We start from the raw sequence: 20,068 nt of genomic DNA, 5'->3' as shown, positions 1-20,068 counted from the left end.
ACCCACTTACTTCCCTGGTCCTTCTCGCATGAACAGAGAGCAACAATACCCGAAGTCCAAATGTGCAAACAATTTGATGTTTATTGGGGTGAACTTCCAGCAAGCATGATTCCCGTTTCCTTCCTTAGTGTCCCCCTTCCCATCTCTGACACCACAGAGTCGTACACCTGTGTCCCTGTTCCCATTCCTGCCCTTAGCCAAACATGATTCCAACTTCCTTACTCCCATTCCCTGTTCCCATTTCCCCTCTTTAGCAAAACATGATTCCAATTTCCTTACCCCCATTCCCTGTTCCCATTTCCCCTTCTCACCCCCGCCCGCACTTCCTGATTGACTGCAGACTATATAGTAAAACTTGAGTTCCTCTTAGATATACCTTAAGCCATCATTTTCCTGAAATTTAACTAACGAATCCTAACGTATTGTAACATGACCACGTAACCAATTATATCCCACCACCTTAATTAGTTTACACCCAGCAAAATTAATTATACAGCAAACAGGCACAATCACAGAACCAGACAGAGATTATATAGACAAACAATAGCAAAGTGGGAACTATAATGACAAAACAATACCGAAGTGAGGATTTCACATCCCAGCTGTCGATAAGTGAGTTCTTGCCAGACAGGATGCTATCAAACTAAGTTTCCTTTTATATTTTCTAGGCACTTCCCTTTCTCTGGAGGTGATAGGCATTATCAGGACAGGATTGTATCCTAACAGCCCAATAGCACCTTATTTCAATGTGACTAGTTTGGAATGTGAGGAGGTGACCGGTCGCTTCCCAGCTTATGGCTGCCTCTGCTGCTTAGCCAAAGGCCTTAGCCTAAGAACAGGGCCTCAGACTGTCACAGTAAGAGAAGGCCCTTACACTGGCAGACAGTGATTTTGATTCTTTCTTTTATACCTCTATAACTAGCCAAGTGATAAGAATACACCTAAATTCTTAAAGTACAGGCCTTTGCACACAGGCCTGAATATCTATATCCTAACAGTGTCCCCGAATAGATATGTGGGCACAGTTGGCAACGGGCTTTGTTGCAAGGATAGGTTCCTGGGTTAGTGGTTCTGTTGTGTGGTATATAGTTGCTGGTGAGTATTTGCTTCAGTTTGCGGGCTGTCTGTAGGCAAGGACTGGCCTGTCTCCCAAGATTTGTGAGAGTGATGGGTCGTCCTTCAGGATAACTTGTAGATCCTTGATTATGCCTTGGAGAGGTTTTAGTTGGGGGCTGAGGTGATGGCGAGTGGCGTTCTGTTATTTTCTTTGTTAGGCCATGCGGGTACCCCCACAGTATGCAAACATTTTTATGGCTGACTTAGAACAATGCTTCCTCAGCTCTCGTCCCCTAATACCCCGACTCTACTTGCGCTATATTGATGACATCTTCATCATCTGGACCCATGGAAAAGAAGCTCTTGAGGAATTCCACCATGATTTCAACAATTTCCATCCCACCATCAACCTCAGCCTGGTCCAGTCCACACAACAGATCCACTTCCTGGACACTATAGTGCTAATAAGCGATGGTCACATAAACACCACCCTATACCGGAAACCTACTGACCGCTATTCCCACCTACATGCCTCCAGCTTTCACCCTGACCACACCACACGATCCATTGTCTACAGCCAAGCTCTACGATACAACTGCATTTGCTCCAACCCCTAAGACAGAGACAAACACCTACAAGATCTCTATCAAGCATTCTTACAATTACAATACCCACCTGCTGAAGTGAAGAAACAGATTGACAGAGCCAGAAGAGTACTCAGAAGTCACCTACTACAGGACAAGCCTAACAAAGAAAATCTATCCCACATATCTATTCAGGGGACACCTTCATAGGGCCTAATAACATCAGCCACACAATCAGAGGCTCATTCACCTGCACATCTACCAATGTGATATATGCCATCATGTGCCAGCAATGCCCCTCTGCCATGTACATTGGGCAAACTGGACAGTCTCTACGTAAAAGAATAAATGGACACAAATCAGATGTCAAGAATTATAACATTCATAAACCAATCGGAGAACACTTCAATCTCTCTGCTCACGCGATTACAGACATGAATGTTGCGATATTACAACAGAAAAACTTCAAATCCAGACTCCAGCGAGAGACTGCTGAATTGGAATTCATTTGCAAATTGGATACAATTAACTTAGGCTTGAATAGAGACTGGGAATGGCTAAGTCATTATGCAAGGTAATCTATTTCCCCTTGTTTTTTCCTACTCCCCCCGCCTTCCTCAGACGTTCTTGTAAAACCCTGGATTTGTGCTGGAAATGGCCCACCTTGATTATCACACACATTGTAAGAAGAGTGATCACTTTAGATAAGCTATTACCAGCAGGAGAGTGGGGTGGGGGGAGAGAAAACCTTTAGAAGTGATAAACACTCATTTTGTCATGATCTGTGTGTATAAAAACATCCTCACTGCATTTTCCACTTTTATGCATCCGATGAAGTGAGCTGTAGCTCACGATAGCTTATGCTCAAATAAATTGGTTAGTCTCTAAGGTGCCACAAGTCCTCCTTTTCTTTTTGTGAATACAGACTAACACGGCTGCTACTCTGAAACCATCCCAAGCACTGGGTTTAACATACACATTCATTATGGCAGCTCAGCTCCATGTCTGTCACAATGCTGTTCCCAGATGACACATAGTTTATGAATACAGGATAGAGACAGTCAAAGTGCAAGTGAGAGAGAGAGAGCAATAGACTACTTTCATGTGGGAAATAAGTTCCATTTCCATGAATACTCATGCATTTGACTTTCAAATCCACTTCCTGCAAACACTCATCGTGGATGAATAACCGGTGCTGGGGTTACGATGTACGAGTGAGTCAGAGCTCAGGGAATAAATATTTTCTATCCTGACTCCAAGGCTTGTTACCACTCTGGATATGGGCTACAGACTGACAGAAGAAAACCTGAGGAGAACCAGTCAGCTATTAACCCAGGGACAGAGGAGCTACTCGGCTTCTGTTTGCTGACAAGGTATTGAATGAGGACTGAGACACTGCGATCTTTTCAGATTCTGAAGAAATCCAGTTGACAAACCGTGCATTTTAAGTCCCACTGTAAGCTGAGAAATCATCCCTGAAAGAAGATCAGAGGGGAAGGAATGGGTTGACAGGTGTGTGCTAAACTACAGATGTGTGAATGGGTATTAGTGCAAATGTAGTGTTTGCATATTCACCCATTTGTGACGCCAATTCCTCTCCCACCCAGCTGAAGTAACTGCGTGTGTTAGCTTGTAACTTGCCAAGTATCTATAGACCCGACCATGGGGACAGGATGCAGGTCCTGTGAGGAAGATCGAATGCTCAGGCTTCAGTTAACATTGGCCAGGCAAAGCACTTCAGCTTCCCGTGGGGGGATTCTTGGGGATCAGAGTGTATCTCTGAGAGCGTATGGTAAGGGAAAGTTAACAGAGCCCGGTTCTGACTGAATTTACACATGAAATCTGGAGCAACCCAGTAGAAGTCACGATTATTGAATTAAGAACCTGGCACTAAGAATTTATCCCATGTGCTGGAAAGAGAGAGTGGAATAATTTGAAGTCTCAGGAGTGGAGAAAATAAAATGTATATCCGTGAGGCAATGAAACACGTTTATAAATAGCTTCAATGCAGGGCAGATAAATAAAATGACCATCTTCGCCATGCACTTGCCATGTGTTTATGGGCATCATGATACAATGGGCCAACTCAGAAGTGTGTGGCCAGAAAGAGTGTCTGTATGAAGGTCAGAATTGTAAAATCACATAGTGCTCAAGTAGGCTATGGAACTCGCAGCCACAAGATATCAATGTGGCCAAGAACGTCTAAGGCTTCAAAGAGGGATGGGATGTTTAAATGGGTAATCAGGAAATCCAATTACATAAGAACATAGGAATGGCCTTACTAGGTCAGACCAAAGGTCCATCCAGCCCAGTATCCTGTCTACCAACAGTGGCCAATGCCAGGTGCCCCAGAGGGAGTGAACCGAACTGGTAACGATCAAGTGATCTCTCTCCTGCCATCCATCTCCACCCTCTGACAAACAGAGGCTAGGGACACCATTCCTTACCCATCCTGGCTAATCGCCATTAATGGAGTTATCCTCCATGAATGGATACAGTTCTCTTTTAAACCGTGTTATAGTCCCAGCCTTCACAAGCTCCTCAGGCAAGGAGTTCCACAGGTTGACTGAGTGAAGAAGAACTTCCTTTTCTTTGTTTTAAACCTGCTGACCATTAATTTCATTTAGTGGCTCCTTGTTCTTATGTTATGGGAGCAAGTAAATAACGTTTCCTTTTTCACTTTCTCCACAGTCTCCTCTTTTCCAAGCTGAACAGGCCTAGCCCCTTTAATATCTTCTCATATGGGACCCATTCCAAACCCCTAATCATTTTAGTTCCCTTTTCTGAACCTTTTCTAATGCCAGTATATCTTTTTTGAGATGAGGAGACCATATCTATGCACAGTATTCAAGATGTGGGTGCACCCGGGATTTATATAAGGGCAATAAGATTTTCTTCATCTTATTCTCTATCCCTTTTCTAATGATTCCTAACATCCCGTTGGCTTTTTTTTTTTTGACTGCCGCTGCACACTGCGTGGACTTGGGGATATTTTTTCCAATGTGCATTACTTTGCATTTATCCACCTTAAATTTCATTTGCCGTTTTGTTGCCCAATCACTTATTTTTGTGAGATCTTTTTGAAGTTCTTCACAGTCTGGTTTGGTCTTAACTATCTTGAGCAGTTTAGTATCATCTGCAAACTTTGCCACCTCACTGTTTACCCCTTTCTCCAGATCATTTCTGAAGAAGTTGAATAGGATTGGTCATAGGACTGACCCTTGGGGAACACCACTCGTTACCCCTCCCCATTATGAACATTTAACATTTATAACAGTACTGAGAATTTTTGAAAAAAATGTCTTAGATTCATAGATATTTCAGTCAGAAGGGACCATTATGATGATCTAGTCTGACCTCCTGCAGAACACAGGCCACAGAAAAAACCTCTCACCTATATCTGAGCTATTGAAGTCATCAAATCGTGGTTTAAAGACTTCAAGAAGCAGAGAATCCTCCAGAAAGTGACCCGTGCCCCATGCTACAGAGGAAGGTGAAAAACCTCCAGGGCCTCTTCCAATCTGACCTGGAGGAAAATTCCTTCCCGACCCCAAACATGGCGGTCAGCTAAACCCTGAGGATATGGGCAAGATTCACCAGCCAGATTCTACAGGAAATTCTTTCCTGGGTATCTCAGATCCCACCCAATCTAATATCCCATCACAGGCCAGTGGGTCTATTTACCATGAATATTTAATTACCAAAACCACGTTATCCCATCATACCATCTCCTCCATAAATGTATCAAGTTTAATCTTAAAGCCAGATAGATCTTTTGCCCCCACTACTTCCCTTGGAAGGCTATTCTAAACTTTACTCCTCTGATGGTTAGAAACCTTCATCTAATTTTTGTCTAAACTGCCTGGTGACCAGTTTATATCCATTTGTTCTTGTGTCCACATTGGTACTGAGCTTAAATAATTCCTCTCCCTCTCCGGTATTTATCCCTCTGATATATGTATAGAGAGCAATCATATCTCCCTTCAACCTTCTCTTAGTTAGGCGAAAGAAGCCAAGCTCTTTGAGTCTCCTTTCATAAGACAAGTTTTCCATTCCTCGGATCATCGTAGGAGCCCTTCTCTGTACCTGTTCCAGTTTGAATTCATCCTTCTTAAACATGGGAGACCAGAACTGCACACAGTATTCCAGGTGAGGTCTCACCACTGCCTTGTATAACGATACTAAAACCTCCTTTTCCCTATTAGAAATACCTGTCCTGATGCATCCCAAGACCGCATGAGCTTTTTTCACGGCCATATCACATTGGCGGCTCATAGTCCTCCTATGATCAACCAATACTCCAAGGTCCTTTTCATCCTCCGTTACTTCTAATTGATGCGTCTCCGGCTTACAACGAAAATTCTTGTTATTAATCCCTAAATGCATGACCGTACACTTCTCACTATTCAATTTCATCCTATTACTATTACTCCAGTTTACAAGGTCATCCAGATCCTCCTGTAGGATATCCCTGTCCTTCTCTAAATTGGCAATACCTCCCAGCTTTCTATCATCCGCAAACTTTATTAGCACACTCCCACTTTTTGTGCCAAGGTCAGTAATAAAAAGGTTAAATAAGATTGGTCCCCAAACCCATCCTTGAGGAACTCCACTGGTAACCTCCCTCCAGCCTGACAGTTCACCTTTCAGTAGGACCCATTGTAGTCTCCTCTTTAACCAATTCCTTATCCACCTTTCAAGTTTCCTATTGATCCCCATCTTATCCAATTTAGCTAATAATTCCCTATGTGGCACGGTATCAAACGCCTCACTGAAATCTAGGTAAATTAGATCCACTGCGTTTCCTTTGTCTAAAAAAGTGTGTTACTTTCTCAAAGAAGGAGATCAGGTTGGTTTGGCACGATCTACCTTTTGTAAAACCATGTTGTATTTTGTCCCATTTACCATTGACTTCAATGTTCTTAACTATCTTCTCCTTCAAAATTTTCTCCGAGGCCTTGCATACTACAGATGTAAGTATTCTACACCTTCCTGATTTACATGACAAAATATGTCTAACTAGTGGATGTCAGGAAGAAACTTACCCTGGGATCAGAGTATCTCTTAGTTCGCTATTGCAGGGCTTTTTCCATCTTCCTTTGCAGCATCTCATAATGCCTACTGGAGACTTGGCTAGACAGACTGTAGGTCTGATCCAGTCTGGCAGTGCCTACCTTCCTATTGGGGGCATAAATCCAAGACAACATTTTTGCTGATTTTCCCTTGAGGTCCTGAGAATCTCTCGACTTGCATTGAGAGCAGAAAGGTGTCTCGCTAACTATCACCTAGTCTCCTGTTCTATTTCTTTTCAGGAAGAAAAGTTCAAAAGTCCCCAGAACTGCCCAATACATTATGTCAGCTGTCAATGACACTAAATTCAACTCTGTAATGTTCCTTCTCACCGGGATACGTGGGCTGGAAGACATCCACCTCTGGATCTCAATCCCCTTCTGCTTCATGTATATTCTTTCAATCATAGGAAATTCAGTCATTCTGTTCATTATAAAAACAGATCCAAGCCTCCATGAGCCCATGTACATTTTCCTTTCCATGTTGGCCGTCACAGACCTTGCCTTATCCATAACCACCATACCGACGATACTGGGCATATACTTGTTTAACTCTAGGAGAATCAGCCTCGAGGCCTGTTTTGCCCAGATGTTCTTCATCCACTCGCTTTCAAAAATTGAGTCCTTTGTCCTCTTGTTGATGGCCTTTGACCGCTTCATAGCAATTTGTAACCCACTGAGATATACCTCCATCTTAACTCCACCGAGAATATCCAAGATGGGCCTGTTGGCTGTGGTGAGATCGGTGGCCCTAATACTCCCACTCCCCATTCTCCTGAAACAGTTCCGATACTGTCGAGACAACGTCCTCTCCCATTCCTACTGCCTACACCAGGACATCATGAAGGCGGCTTGTTCAGACTTCTCAGTGAACAGCATCTATGGCTTGTTTGTGAAAGTCATCACGGTTGGGTTGGACTCGTTCCTCATCTTCCTCTCTTATGTGATGATCCTCAAAACAGTGCTGAGTATCGCATCCCACAGCGAGTGCCTCAGGGCCCTGAACACCTGTGTCTCCCATCTCTGTGCTGTCGTGCTCTTCTACATATCCGACATTGGCCTGTCTTTGATACACAGATTTGGAAATAGCTCTACTCACTTGCTTCAGATTATCCTGGGCTACATCTACCTGCTGGTCCCGCCCCTGATGAACCCAATCGTGTACAGTGTGAAAAGCAAACACCTGCGTGAGAGGATAATCAGGGCATTTGTCAAGTGAAGGGTCAGTTCATCACCTGGCTCCAGTGCTGGTGACATGGGGGAGGAAAAACACGAGCGATGGGCATGGCCATGAATTCCATCTTGGATCCTCTGCCCATGAAGCCCTTTTCTCTGCCCCATCTCTTCTCTGAAGACCACACCTCTCCTATTCCCCTTTACCCGAGACTCTGCCCCCTTAGCCAGAGTCACGCCTTGCTAAGAGTTGCACAGGGAGCCAGAGCCACTGTGAGGTGCCCTACACCCTCTACATTTTATCCCCCAGGATGTACAAGTCAGGGAATGTGGAGAGTCTTGGGCTCCCCACCGCAACCTTTGCTCCCAGGCCAACTCTGAAAGTAGCCCGACTCTGGCTTGGCTCAGAGGCAGAGCCTTGGGGAAACTGGAGGAGCAAGAGGCTGTGCTTAGTGAGAAGATATAGGTCAGAGGATAGGGCTTCAGGGGAAAAAGGGGAGTAGGGTCTGAACCAATGCTGACTGCAGTAATCAGGACCGTGGGGGTGATCCTGAGTGCAGGAGAAGGCTGGGGCTGGAGGGTGAGAGATGTTGTGTTTTGGAGAAGACTAAAGAAATGCAACCCCACAAAGGGGGCTCTTGTTTTAAGTGTCCGAGGCTGACAGTAAGTGATTGTAAGGACCGTAGAGGGATGGGCAGGGTTCCTGCAGGGCCACCTCAGACGCCAAGGGGGAATTCTGGGGTTTTTCCATCCACAGGGACTTGGCCAAAGTGGGCTGTGCTCTTTGAAGTCATTACCAACGGGAAGATGTCATCCCAGCCCCCAGGCTGCTGTAAACTGTGCTGAGTCAGGGAGAAAACAGGCCAGTGAATCAAACCCCTGAAACAGGCCCATGGCCATGCCCACTCTATACAGCGCAGAGAGGAGATCTGCTGGCACAGCAGAATATGCAACCAGGCTTGTCACCACTCAGGTGTTTGGAAGGCTGGTCCTGTTGTCTGGGCACGGCTCTGCAACTCCAGACAGCTGCGTTTGATTCCCAGGCCATGTGTGACTGTGGACAAGCCATTGGATATCTCTGCACAGGTGGATAATATCCTTGCCCTGCCTCACAGCGGTGGTGGAAGGATATATACATCCGATGCAGTTCGATACTCTGAGACCCTAAGATCAGGTCTGTGTCAGGGTTCCACAGAGCAACACCTCTGACCTTTGTCTATAAAAGGCCTCTTACCACAACCTCCTGTGAGAGCTGGCTTCTGGGAAGCCCCATGACTCCAGCCCCTTAGTGTCTGTGGCAGATGTGGGGGTGACAGTGAAAGTTAAGTAGTGGATTTCTGAGGGAAATGTTGGAGTGTCCCAGGGAGGTTCAGCACAGTCACAGAATCAGTGACTGTAAGCCATTGAGGCTAAATGGGTCTCACTGCCAAACTGTGGATCAATGGCCATGGGGGCCTTCTCTTTGATTGTCTGGTTGAGAGAAAGCAGTCTGAGGGCAAAGGTCAGCTTCACACCTAGGCCCTGTAACACAGACGCGGCTGAGCACTATGGTTGCTGTGCCCAGGCTCATACAGGTTTCAGCAAAGGTTGCTTCCAACCGAAAAGGAAAGACAGATGGGACGATGCTCTAAGAGCCACAGGGAGACTAGGCTGGGTCCCAAGAGCTTCTTGTCTTCCCAAAAGAATGTAAGTTGGGCCAGTTCTGTTTGCTACTAAAGCTCCTCATTTCAAGGAGGCTGGGGGTGACTATGTAGCTCTGGTCACAAGTAAGAGTGTCAAGTGTCCATTCAGTGCTGCTGGGTGATAAGCTTTTATCATCGATGGGATGTTGTTCCCAGCTCAAACAGTGGGACAATTAAAAACATCAGAATTCAAGAACAGCCATAGTGGGTCAGACAAATGTTTCATCTAACCCAGTGTCCTGTCTTCCAATAGTGGCCAATGCCAGGTGCCCCAGAGGGAATGAACAGAATAGGGAATCATCAAGTGATCCTTCTCCTGTCGTCCACTGCCAGCTCTGGGAAACATAAGCATCCCTGCCCATCCTGGCTAATAGGCATTGAAGGACCTCTCCTCCACTAATTTATCTAGTTCTTTTTCGATCCCTGTTATAATCGTGGCCTTCACTAAATCCTCTGGCAAGGAGTTCCATAGGGTGGCTGTGTATTGTGTGAAGAAATACTTCCTTTTGTTGTTTTAAACCTGCTGCCTATTAGTTTCATTTGGTGACCCTAGTTCTTGTGTTATGAGAAGAAGTAAATAACATATCCCTGTGTACTTTCTCCACACCTGTTATTATTACATTGTGAGATTCCTCTCATGATAGGAAAGGATCTGGTTTACAGCATAAAGAGTCCATAAATAATGGTTTCACTGTGAAAGTCTTGAGCCTTCTAGGCCAGCATATATTCTTGTTGAGTGATTGGAAGCATTCAGAATAGCAACTTTCTTCAGTTGCATCCAAAATAGAAATTCACTCAAGACAATAAATGAAAGATTTATAGAAGTTAAGGAAAGAAGGGACCATTAGATTATCGAGTCTGATCTCCTGGACACTTTCTCCCAGTTTACCCCCATATTGAGCCCAATGACTTGTATCTGACTAAAGTATCACTTCTGTTCCTCTAAAGCGTATCTTTTAGGAAGGCATGTAATATTGGTTTGGAGATATCAGGAGAATCCACAACGTCCTTTGAGAGTTTGTTCCCCTGGTTAATGACCAACACAGTCAAAAATATGTGTGTCTCATTTCCAAATTTAATTTCTCAGGCTTCAGTTTCCAGCCACTGGTCCTTGTTATACTTTTTCCGGCAAGGTTAAAGAGCCCTTTAGTACCTGGTATTTCATTCCTGTAAAAGGGCTGGTAGACTATTATCAAGTCAGTTCTGAATCTTCCCGAGTTCGACTCACTACGTGCCAGTTTATACAGCCAAAGGTAAGTTGGAAGTGACCGAGGAGGCTGTATTAGTCAGTCCCAGGATGACTGTGGGCCACCAGTGTGCTGCAGGAGTGAACAAAGCAAATGAGATCCTAGAATGTGTGAGGCGAGATAGGGAAGTAGTAAGATCCTTATAACAGACACTGGTCACTTCCTCTGGCAAACTATGTAAAATTCTGGTCACGCGTATTACAGAAAGAAGAATTCAGACTGGAACAGGTGCAAAGAAGGGCTCCTAGGATGGTCAGGGCAAAGGAGGGCCTTTCTTTCGGAGGAAACTGGAAGAATTCGGCTGGTTCAGCATAAGACAAGCCTGTCATTAGACAGCACCTTTTGATGAGGGAGTTCTGGGCCCCTCCTGCAGCTCGGCAGTAAGAGGGAGAATCAGGACGTGGTTTCAGAGTGAAGGATGTGGAGAGTGTTGCCTCGGCAAACAGAGCCCTGCGGGGCTGCCCCTCACTTTGTTCCTGACCCTCACCTGCTCCATGATCAGTGAGAGCCGCTCTAGTGCTGGTGATAGACCTCACACTCTGCATCCAAATTTCCATTATCACCCAGTTTGAGGGTAGCTGGATCAGGGGGAGGAAGTTGTTTGGGTCCAACAGAGAGTTGTAGCTGGATTTGGGTCACGCCTCTTTCTATTCAGAATGTACATAGCCTTGCTGAACAAGTGATTGCATGTCTCTTGGCTGAAGAAGGGGAGAGAGTGAGTTGTGCCTCAGGTACCAAGTGGCTCTGCGAGCGAGTCACTGTAATCTCCGGAGGTCTGTGGTGTAACGGGGCTCTCCTAAGTATATTTTTAAATCTCATTATTTTGAACCATGTGATGATTTTCTGGGTTGTGGCTCATAGTTTTTGAATTGGGCTTGGCAATACTGCGCAAGTAGTTCAAAAGATGTGAAGGGAAACTAGGAAAAGTCATAAAAATTAGGAACAATTTTTTAAAGTACCTCAGAAGCAGGAAGCCTGTCAAACAATGAGTGGGGCTGTCATAAATATAAAGGGAAGGGTAAACCCCTTTAAAATCCCTCCTGGCCACAGGAAAAATCCTCTCACCTGTAAAGGGTTAAGAAGCTAAAGGTAACCTCGCTGGCACCTGACCAAAATGACCAATGAGGAGACAAGATACTTTCAAAAGCTGGGAGGAGGGAGAAAAACAAAGGGTCTGTGTCTGTCTGTATCGTGCTTTGGCTGGGGATAGAACAGGAATGGAGTCTTCAAATTTATTACGTAATCTAGCTAGGTATGTGTTAGATTATGATTTCTTGAAATGGCTGAGAAAATAGCTGTGCTGAATAGAATGAATATTCCTGTCTGTGTGTCTTTTTTGTAATTTAAGGTTTTGCCTAGAGGGATTCTCTATGTTTTGAATCTAAATACCCTGTAAGGTATTTACCATCCTGATTTTACAGAGGTAATTCTTTTCTTTTTACTTCTATTAAAAGTCTTCTTGTAAGGAAACTGAATGCCTTTTTCATTGTTCTCAGATCCAAGGGTTTGGATCTATTGTCACCTATGCAAATTGGTGAGGATTTTTACCAAACCTTCCCCAGGAAGTGGGGTGCAAGGGGTGGGAGGATTTTGGGGGCAAAGACGTTTCCAAACTAGGTTTTTTCAGGAACCCAGATAAAGTTTGGTGGCGCCAGTGGAAGTCCAAGTGTAAAATAGTTTCTACCTTGGGGAAGTTTTAACCTAAGCTGGTAAAAGTAAGCTTAGGAGGCTTTCCTGCAGGTCCCCACATCTGTACCCTAGAGTTCAGAGTGGGGAAGGAACCATGACCGGGGGCACTGCATGACTGAGGTGCTAAAAGAGCACTGAAGGAAGATGAGGCCATTACGGAGAGGCTAAATGAATTCTTTGCATTGGTGTTCACTGCAGAGGATGTGAGGGAGATTCCCACACCTGAGTCCCTCTTTTTAGGAGACAAATTGAGTCCCACATCGAGGTGTCAGTAAAGGAGATTGTGATGCTACACCCCATATTGATGATAGTGGTATGATTATGACATGATTATGACATAATTATGATGCATCTGGTATAAGATAGGTCTTGTGATGTGTCACTGGAAATGTTAGGATTTGCTGAATATTATTATCCTATTTGTGTGCATGTTTCATTTTTCTACCTGAAGTTATCAACATGGACTATAAATCTGTATTTCAAATACCCGCCCCCAGCAGGTATTAATACATAATCTGGGTTAATTAGTAAATTAACAGTGATTTTAAGAAATACAGAAAGTAGGATTTAAGTGGTTCCAAGTAATAACAGAGAGAACAAAGAGAATTACCAAGCAAAATAAAACAAAGCATGCAAGTCTAAACCTAGTACAGTAAGCAAATGATTACAGATGAAATCTCACCCTCAGAGATGTTCCAGTAAGTTTCTTTGACAGACTAGCCTCCTTCTAGTCTGGGTCCAGCAATCACTCACACGCCTGTGGTTCCTGTCCTTTGTTGCAGTTTCTTTCAGGTATCCTTTGGGAGTGGAAAGGCTACCTCTTGAGCCAGCTGAAGACAAAATGGAGGGGTCTCCCACAGCCTTAAATAGATTTTCTCTTGTGCGTGGAAACCCCGTCTCTCTCCTATGCAGAATCCAGCTGCAAGCTGCAGTGTTGGAGTCACCTGGGCCATTCACATGTCCATGCATGACTCAGATCTTTACAGGTGGCAGCCATTGTTCACATGCTACCTTGAACATCACAAGTAGACTTCTTATGTTGATTGGAGTTTTCCAAGGTTCCATTCTCAATTAAGTGTTTCTTGATTGGGCACTTAACTTGCAAATTCCTTTCTTAAGAAGCTAACCAAATGCCTTACTAATGCTACTTAAAATCAAACAAGTACACAGCCACTATTCATAACTTCAAACACAATAATGACACATGCATACAAATAGGATGAATATGTTCAGTAGATCATAACCTTTACAGGGCTGTCTTACATGGCATACATAGAATCAAACATAATCCAGTTATGTATATTTACATTCATGAGCATATTTCCAGAAATAATTATAGGGGAAACATCAGAATGGTGCCACCAAGCACTCTGGGATACATACTCACAGTGCATCGCTCACGCTGTCGACAATGGTGCCCCAAATGTGGACACAATCTGTTGAGAGAGGGAGCAAATGTAGACTCGCTTTGGCGACTTTGCTTTTTTCGTGTCAACATAAGTTTCATTGACAAAACTTGATAGTGTAGACAAGCCCTTTGTAAATGCTGCTGACTGCCTTGGTCTCCATCCCCCAGTGAGCTGTCCTCCCTCACCAGCCCCTCTACCATTGCTCCAGACCTTAAACACTGTCTGAACCTCTCTCTACAGCCTGGAGATCAGTAGCTCATGTTGTGTCAGATGTAAGGGTCCAGCAAGGAATAGGTGGCCCATGTTTTTCATCTCCCAGGTCAGCAGCACTGGAGCCAGCATTGACCTTTCACTTGACAAACACTCTGATTATCCTCCCACGAAGGTGTTTGCTATTCACACTGTACACGATCGGGTTCATCAGGGGAGGGACGACGAGGTAGATGTAGCCCAAGACAATCTGTAGTAAGGGAGAAGAGCCCTTCCCCAATCTGTGTATCAAAGACAAGCCGATCTCTGGTGTGTAGAAGAGTAGGATGGCACAGAGGTGCGAGACGCAGGTGTTCAGGGCCCTGAGGCACTCCGAGTGGGATGCAACACTCAGCACCGTTTTGAGGATCATCACATAAGAGAGGAAGATGAGCAGTGAATCCAACCCCATGATGGAGACCATAAGAAACAAGCCATAGATGTAGTTGACTGTGATATCCGAACAAGCCAGCGTCATGACATCCTGGTGCAGGCAGTAGGAATGGGAGAGGACATTGACTCGACAGTATTGGAACCGTTTCAGGAGAAAGGGGAATGGGGATGATACGGCCACCCCTCTTAGCACACATACCAGTCCCATCTTGAATATTCTCGGCAGGGTTAAGATGGAAGCATATCTCAGTGGGTTAGAGATTGCTACAAAGCGGTCAAATGCCATCAACAAGAGTATGGAGGATTCAATGATTGCAAATGAGTGGATGAAGAACAGCTGGGCAAAACAGGCATCGAGGCTAACCTCCCTAGAGTTAAACAAGTACACACCCAGTATTGTCGGTGTGGTGGATATCGATAAGCCAAGGTCCGTGAAGGCTAATATGGAAAGGAAAATGTACATGGGCTCATGGAGGCTTGGATCTGTTTTTATAATGAAGAGAATGGTTGAATTTCCCAATATTGAAAAAACATAAATGAAGCAGAAGGCGATAGAGATCCAGAGATGGGCCTCTTCCTGCCCAGGTATCCCAGTGAGAAGGAACATTGCAGAGTTGAGTTTGGTGTCATTGACAGCTGACATAATGTACAGGACAGGTCCCAGGAGTTTTGGACTTTCCTTCCTGAAAGGAAAAACAACAGTGACAAGGTGATATTTAATGAGACATCATTCTGCTCTCTGTGGAATCCTAGAGACTCCCAGTATCTCAAGGAAGATCAGCAAAAACATAGTCTTGGATTTACACCACAGATAAGAAGATAGGCACTGCCAGACTGGACCTGCAGTCCATCTAGCTCAGTATCCAGTGACCAGTTCTCGATGCTTCAGTGGAAGGTGGAAGAAGCCCTATAATAGGCAGCTATGAGATGACCTGCTCCCAGGAGAAGGTTCCCTCGACACCCACTAGTAAGACATATTTTGTGATATAAATCAAGAAGTTTGTGGGCACTTCCAAAACTTTTTAAAACAATTCTCAATACTGGAATTGTATTTTCTTGTTACCCATATACACACCCAGTCACTCTTTGAAAGGGTCTAAACTCTTTGCCTCATTGATAGCTTGTGGCTATGAGTTCTGCAGCCTAATTGAACGCTGTTATTTTACAGTTGTGACCTTCGCACAGACACCCCTTCTGGCTCTTAACTTAAATCAGTATGGCCCATTGTATCATGACATGTATGGAAACACATGGTAAGTCCATGGTGAAAATGGTCATTGTATTTATCTGCCCTGCATAGAAGCTATTCATAAACGTGTTTCATTGCCTTATTATATATATATATATATATATATATATATATATATATATATATATATATATATATATATATATATATATATATATATATATTGTATATATTTTCACCTCCTGAGAGTCCAAATTATGCCACTGTCTCTTAAGGTACATGGGATAAATTCTTAGGGCCAGGATCTTACTTCAATAATAGTGACTTCAAATGTATCACTCTTGATTTAAATGTGTAAATTTGATCAGAACTGGGAACTATCAACTTTCCCTTACCAAATGCTTCCGGTAATACAATCTGAGCCCCAAGAATCCCTCCAAGAGAAGCTGAAGTGCTTTGCCTGAATAGTGTTGCCTGAATCCAGAGATGTGGATCTTCCTACAGCCTTCTCTTCATCCTCATAGGACCTGCATCCTCTCCCCATGCAAGGGATTGTAGTTATCTGGCAAGTTATAAGCTAACATGGACAGTTACTTCTGCTGGATGGGGGAGGGGTTGGCGTCAGACATGGGTGACGTGTGCAAACACTAGGATTCCCCTAATATCCAATCAAGTGTCCAAGTTACTTCTTCCATGCTCAGGTAAGAGGTGATATTTGTAAATTTCATACAACCCCTATAACACTCCTCTTTCCTGCACCTCAGCTCTCTACTACTGAAAGAGAGATTTGCAGAGGGATTGTGTACATGACCCTGAATGTAAGTGTTAGAAACAGCTTCTGGTCAGTTTGATTTGTAATATCTGTATTACAATGAGAAGTTTTAGCATAACATTTACACATCTGTACTTTCATACACACAATGTTTCACGAGGAGGGTGGTAAAGCACTGGCATGGGTTACCTAGGGAGGTGGTAGAATCTCCTTCCTTAGAGGTTTTAAAGGTCAGGCTTGACAAAGCCCTGGCTGGCATGATTTAGTTGGGGATTGGTCCTGCTTTGAGCAGGGATGGGACTAGATGACCTCCTGAGGTCTCTTCCAACCCTAATATTCTATGATTTCTGAGGATACAGTGGGACTTAAAATTGGGCATCTGTCATCTGGATTTCTTCAGAATCTGAAAAGATTGCAGTGTCTCAACCCTCATTCAGTCGCTTGTCAGCAAATAAAAGTCTAGTAGCTCCCCTGTCCCTTGGTTAATAGCTGACTGGGTCTCCTCAGGTTCAGTTCTGTCAGTCTGCAGCCTGTACCCGGGGAATCTGCAGCTCTGAATTCCTGCATTCACAAGTGAGCCAGACAATAAAACCTTTCAAAATGCATTTGCTGAATAAAATTCCAGGAGCAAATAAACCTGAGGTGATTTGGGAACTAGTCACTGATAATCGTTGGGATCTCCTCTCACTGAGCCCCAGGCAGGACTGGGCCCAGAGCACACGGCATCTCTAGAAATAGGACCCCTTGAGAAATCCTGATGTAGGGCATGGGAATTGTCATAGTCTGAGCTCACTTTGAATGTCAGATTTCTGTGTAGCTTGAATAGCCCACCGTGGAGCACGGTTCCCAAGCTTCCTAGCGTTGCCTGTCTTCCAAACCCCTCACTGAGTCACCCGACAGCCCCGCTGTGTCCTCTGCCACTGCACAGAACATCTGCCAATGGAAACAGCTTCCAGCCTTTCCCCTCCACTTCATGTTTTAAAGTCAGTGAAACCTGCCAACATACCCAATTCCTGCTAGAAGGGAGCCGCTGACACCCGAGGTCTTCACCCTAAAGGACAAGGAGTCATCGGAGCGTTTGCATCAGCAGCAGGCAGTCTCTGTTCAGATAGGGAGGCAACTGTCTTTATGAAGCCTGCCGGCACAGTCCCTCGGGGGCCTCTTGGCCATCAGGGAATGTCAGCTGCCTGGCTTTGTACGCAGCAGCTTTAACCCCTGGCATGACCAATGGCAAACTGCCGGAGGCCAATTCACAGGGGACGCCCAGTGATGCTGCCCAACTGGACGGCAGCTCCAGCCCTGCCACAGGCTCTATTCCTGGAATCCGGGCTTGTTGTTACCAGTGGGGGACATAGAGTTAGTTGGGCCCCCCATGCGTCGCTTTATCTTTGGGTCCTCCCCCCGTTTGGGACCCAGCCAAGAAAAGAACATTCTCTCTTACCTGCCCCTCCCATTTTTCATTCTGTTTTTCTTCCTCCTCCTCCTCTGTTATAAGTAATAAGAAGTAAATGAAAATAAAGTGAGGTAGCTTGATTGGCACAGGGGGTGGGGGTGTGGGAGGGGGTGTGGGTGCAGGGTGCAGGCTCTGACCTGGGGCAGGGGGTTGGGGTGTGGGAAGAGGTGTAGGGGTTGGTCTCCGGGAGGATGTTTGGGTGTGGGGTCAGGCTTTGGCCTGGGGCAGGGGGTTGAGGTATGGGACGGGGTGTGCGAGGGCTCAGGTTCTGGGAGGACGTTTGAGTGCGGAGTGCAGGGTCTGGCCTGGGGCAGGGGTTTGGGGTATGGGGGGGGGGTGGGTGCAGTGTGCAGGCTCTGGCCTGGGTTAGGGGGTTGGGGTATGGGAGGGGGCGTGGGGGGTCGGGTTCTGGGAGGATGTTTGGGTGCAGGATCTGGGCTGTGGCAGGGGCTGGGGGTGCAGGAGTGGGTGAGGAGTGTGGGCTCTGAAGAAGTTTGGGTGCGGTAGTGGTGCGGGCTCTGGGCTGGGGAACGGGGCTGTGGTGTGGAATGGGGTGGGGGAACGGGCTCTGGGAGGAAGTTTGGGTGACGGGTGTGGGTTCTGGGCTGGGCCAGGGCCTCGCGGTGCGGGAGGGGGTCAGGAGCGTGGCACTTACCTCGGGTGGCGCGGCTCCCAAAGTGACTGGCATTCACACCCCCCTGGCAGCAGCTTCTAGGCTGGGGCGGTTGGCGGCAGGCGCCACCCCAGTAGCTCCCAATGGCAGATGTTCCAGGCCAATAGGAGCTGTGAAGTCTGTGCTCGTGGTGAGGGCAGCACACAGTGACACCCGCCCACCCCCAGGGGCTGGAGGGACATACCCGCCACTTCTGGGAGCGGGATGGATGGAAAGAGGCAGAGTGGGGAGGGAGCTGCCGTCGCCCTGTGTGATATTATTGACATAAACTGTGACCATATAGATCATTGTTGCAACCACTGTTATATATTTGCAGCAAATATTGTACAAAGGTTGTCATATGAGGGGTCTATGAAAAGGTTATGATTTGCTGGTTAGGATTATGCTATCTGTATGTGTGTATCATTTTGTAGTTGAAGTTATGAATATTGGCTATGTACTTGTATCTCAATGTGTCGCATAAGTGAAGCATTTGGTCTGCTTCTTGAGAAGGGACTCTGCAGACTAAGTGCCCAATCAAGAAACACTTAACTCACAATGGACTTTGAGGGACTCCGAAGCACATCTGAGTTTTGCTGGGAACGTTCAAACTATCATGTAAACAATGGCATTGGCCTGCAAAGAACTGAGTCATGCATGGACATGTGACTCCAAACTCCATCTTGCTGCTGTGATTTCCACAGTAAGAACAAAGGGGTGTCCTTCTACATGGCAGAGAATATAAAAGGCCCTGGAAATTCCTCCATTTTGTCTTCAATCCTGCTTCTTGCCTCTGGAGGAACTGTGCTACAAACTGAAGCTCTGAAGAATGGACTGAAAGACCCATCCCAGCTGTGGATGGACTCCAGAGACTTGATGTGAACCTGCAGTTTATTCCATCACTGCTGCAAGCCTGAACCAAGAACTGTCTGTAATTGATTCCATTTTATCAATTTTAGCTCTTATCTATGAATTTTTTTTATGAATAAATCTATAGATTTTAGATTCTAAAGAATTGGCAACAGCGTGGTTTGTGGGTAAGATCTGACTTGTATATTGACCTGGGTCTGAGGCTTGTTCCTTTGGGATCGGGGGAACCTTTTTTTCTTTTACGGGAGCATTATTTTTCATAACCATTCACTCCCATAATAAGTGGCACTGGTGGTGATACTGGGAAACTGGAGTGTCTAAGGGAATTGCTTGTGTGACTTCAGGTTAGCCAGTGGGGTAAAACCAAAGTCCTCTCTGTTTGCTGGTTCGGCGTGCCTTATATGTAAAGGACCTCCAGATTTGGGCTGTGACTGCTCTGCTCGAAGCAATTTGTCCCGAATTGACACTCTCAGTTGAGTCCTGGCAGAGACAACATCGTTACACCCCGGCCTGCTGTGCGGCTGCTGGAAATCTCTGTGTGCCCCTGGAGGGGAGCGGGGGAGTGGGTCTGCGGGGCAGGG

The 20,068-nt window shown here is 45.5% G+C and overlaps 2 protein-coding genes across 2 annotated transcripts; one reads left to right on the top strand and one right to left on the bottom strand.

Annotated features, from left to right (window-relative positions):
- Nucleotides 1–6,992: 6,992 nt before the first annotated feature.
- LOC140897462 (olfactory receptor 51G2-like) lies at nucleotides 6,993–7,928 on the top strand. The gene has a single exon (XM_073310218.1). It carries the CDS (start codon nucleotides 6,993–6,995, stop codon nucleotides 7,926–7,928), a length of 936 nt encoding a protein of 311 aa, XP_073166319.1.
- A 6,330-nt stretch (nucleotides 7,929–14,258) lies between these two features.
- LOC140897410 (olfactory receptor 51G2-like) lies at nucleotides 14,259–15,194 on the bottom strand. The gene has a single exon (XM_078849328.1). It carries the CDS (start codon nucleotides 15,192–15,194, stop codon nucleotides 14,259–14,261), a length of 936 nt encoding a protein of 311 aa, XP_078705454.1.
- Nucleotides 15,195–20,068: the final 4,874 nt, after the last annotated feature.

The sequence above is a fragment of the Lepidochelys kempii genome, chromosome 1 (genome assembly GCF_965140285.1).
Source record: "Lepidochelys kempii isolate rLepKem1 chromosome 1, rLepKem1.hap1, whole genome shotgun sequence".
Taxonomy (NCBI): domain Eukaryota; kingdom Metazoa; phylum Chordata; order Testudines; family Cheloniidae; genus Lepidochelys; species Lepidochelys kempii.
Note: the sequence above shows the minus strand (reverse complement) of the source record. Positions and strands in the feature narration are given on the sequence as shown.